This window comes from Macadamia integrifolia, chromosome 2 (genome assembly GCF_013358625.1).
Source record: "Macadamia integrifolia cultivar HAES 741 chromosome 2, SCU_Mint_v3, whole genome shotgun sequence".
NCBI classification, from domain to species: Eukaryota; Viridiplantae; Streptophyta; class Magnoliopsida; order Proteales; family Proteaceae; genus Macadamia; species Macadamia integrifolia.
This window is the reverse complement of record NC_056558.1, coordinates 22,257,176-22,259,541: the sequence shown is the minus strand read 5'-3', so window position 1 is coordinate 22,259,541 and position 2,366 is coordinate 22,257,176. Positions and strand designations below refer to the sequence as shown.

Sequence of the window (2,366 nt, the reverse complement as noted above, 5' to 3'; positions counted from 1 at the left end):
TTGGGGGGGGGGGGTTGTGGGTTGTGGGTGCTCAGTGCATGTTGCTACATCCCCCATATCCTGCATGAGTTGGACTTGACCTGATCCAGTTTCATGGTTAATTATTAACAAAATGTGGTGAATCAATTAAATCTAATCTTCATTCTACATTTTCCATAAATAGCATGTATGAATTAAAGAACTGCATAAGAGAAAAGGAAAAGAGAAACAACTGACATTGATGAGCCTCACCAGATCTTCACAATGTGATCCAATCATATAATGCTGACCATTTGATCGCTACTTCTTCATATAGCCATTGAAGGATTTGCTGAAATGTTTTTCTTTCACATTGTTGGGCTGATTTTTGATTAATAAATCTCTTAGTGGACCCATTGCTTGAATTGTTCCAATCCATAGGCACTTTGATGTCTAGAGTACAATTAAATTAGTTTAAGCAAATTCCTCTGGTAGCTGTATTTCCAGTTTGTTTACATGTTTAACTGTGTCTGCTAGCATATTGCAGCTCAGATGCATGGGCTTGGCCGCTGGGGCAAATCCCCCCCCCAAATATAAATTCCACCTACTATTTGTCTGCTTTTGGTGTGTTTTTTAATTGGCCTTTTTGGCTAGATGTACATGGAAGATGGAGGGAATGAGTGATGACATGGCCAATCTAAGGCTTCCATCTGAAAGGGTGCCTTACTTTGGCTTTTATGCTTTATTGGCTATGAGCTTTTGCCTGCTGTAATTTCATCTTTCAAAATTTCATAAAATAGTTTAAAAGAAGGAATTTGTTTTTGCCTTTTGATGTAGTATTTCTGGCTTGCTATTATGTGTTAGGTTCAACTGAGTCTTGTTTGGTTAGAACTGAGTAAGATATGCCAAAACCCAGTGCTAGTGGTCCCACACGGGTTTCCTTGTAATATCATTGAAGAACTTGCATCCTTTAAAGGGAAGAAAAAGTTGGGATTGAATCAGACTTAATCCATTGGCTTCATTAAACCCCAAGTGTGGCTTGTTGTGATCCTTGCTTAAATTGGTTGCCCCCCCCCCCCCCCCCCACTAGACAAATTTCCTGCTGCTCATGTTCCAGTATATGTCCTTGCTCCTCAATTGCACCTTCAGATCTGTACTTGCTATTCAATGTACAGTCATGTCTTCAAAATGATTTTATCAGGCCTTGCTAAATGTTCGATTAATTTCTCTACCCAGTATTAAAATGTTACTTTGTTTATGTCTCTATTTTTCTTTTATAAAACAAACTAATTGGCTAATTCCTATGTTTGCAGTGGACGGGAGAAGGGTGTTCACAGAGACGAATTGGCTCAACAGCTAAAGGTTCCTTTGGAGAAGATCATGTAACTTTCTCCCTCCCTCCCTCTCATGTGTCCTTGCATTAATACATGCACAATTTATCATGTGACTATTTGCTTTCATCTGGACCAGGGAATCCATTAGATCTCTTGAAGAAGAAGGCCTGATTTACTCAACAATTGATGAATGTCACTACAAGTCTACTGGCAATGGTTAATGCCTTGCTAAATTCACCACCCGTCCCCCCACCCCACCCCACCCCCCCCAAAAAAAAGAAAAAGAAAAAAAAGAAGATATACTGTGTTCATAGAAGCCATAGCTCTGGCTTAACTTTTCACAATGTAAGTTCTCCCCTTTCACCCCCTGGAAGGAGGTATAGAGTTAAGAGACCGACAGGATCAACGTCAATGTTTAGGTTTTATGATCCTTTTTTGAGTTCCTTATTAGAATATGTTTGAATATAGCATGCTTTATGTCTTATGGTATTTGTGTGTTAGTTCAGTATGTATTTTTTTCTGGTTCATAACAGTAAAGATGTGCAGTTATTAGTTAGTAAGTTATAATGGTTTGACGTCCCAAAATATTACAACTAATATAATAATCACAAGTGGGGAAAAGGCACATATTTTAGGTGAAATGTTAACAGAATGCATCACAGAGTTGTGATCAGTACAAACCATAGTTTTAAAAAACCAGATGGAACCGGTGGTTGAACCAGCCAGAACCAAGGGTGCTCACTGTTTTGATTTAGTTGTGGTACAGAACTACCTTGACAGAATACTGCTCTCAAACGTGGTGGATTTTTGGTTTTTACTAAAGATCTTGTTTGATCCACCAGTTATCCTGCTAAAAAAATCAAATGTAGTTTTTTTCTTAATCTTTCACCAAATTTTTTTTTTTCGTCTCCATCCAGAGTCTTGTTTGCGAATCTTGCACCATTCACAGATGTGCACAAGACTTTTTGCCTTTTTTGCCTTTTAATATATTTTTTTAAACCATGGTGGCTCCGTGGGGAGTGATGGGTCACATTTGGATCATCCCATCATCATTCGGGTAAAGAAAACTTTGTC

At 38.4% G+C, this 2,366-nt stretch overlaps 1 protein-coding gene across 2 annotated transcripts in view; it reads left to right on the top strand.

Annotated features, from left to right (window-relative positions):
• LOC122072131 (replication protein A 32 kDa subunit B-like) overlaps positions 1-1,781 on the top strand; it is a 5,540-nt gene extending 3,759 nt beyond the window's left edge. For both annotated transcript variants that reach the window (XM_042636692.1, XM_042636691.1), the window contains exons 9-10: positions 1,272-1,340; positions 1,429-1,781. In XM_042636692.1, the coding sequence (XP_042492626.1) occupies positions 1,272-1,340; positions 1,429-1,513 (154 nt within the window). In that variant the 3' untranslated portion in view covers positions 1,514-1,781. The remainder of the gene's footprint in view (positions 1-1,271; positions 1,341-1,428) is intronic.
• Positions 1,782-2,366: the final 585 nt, after the last annotated feature.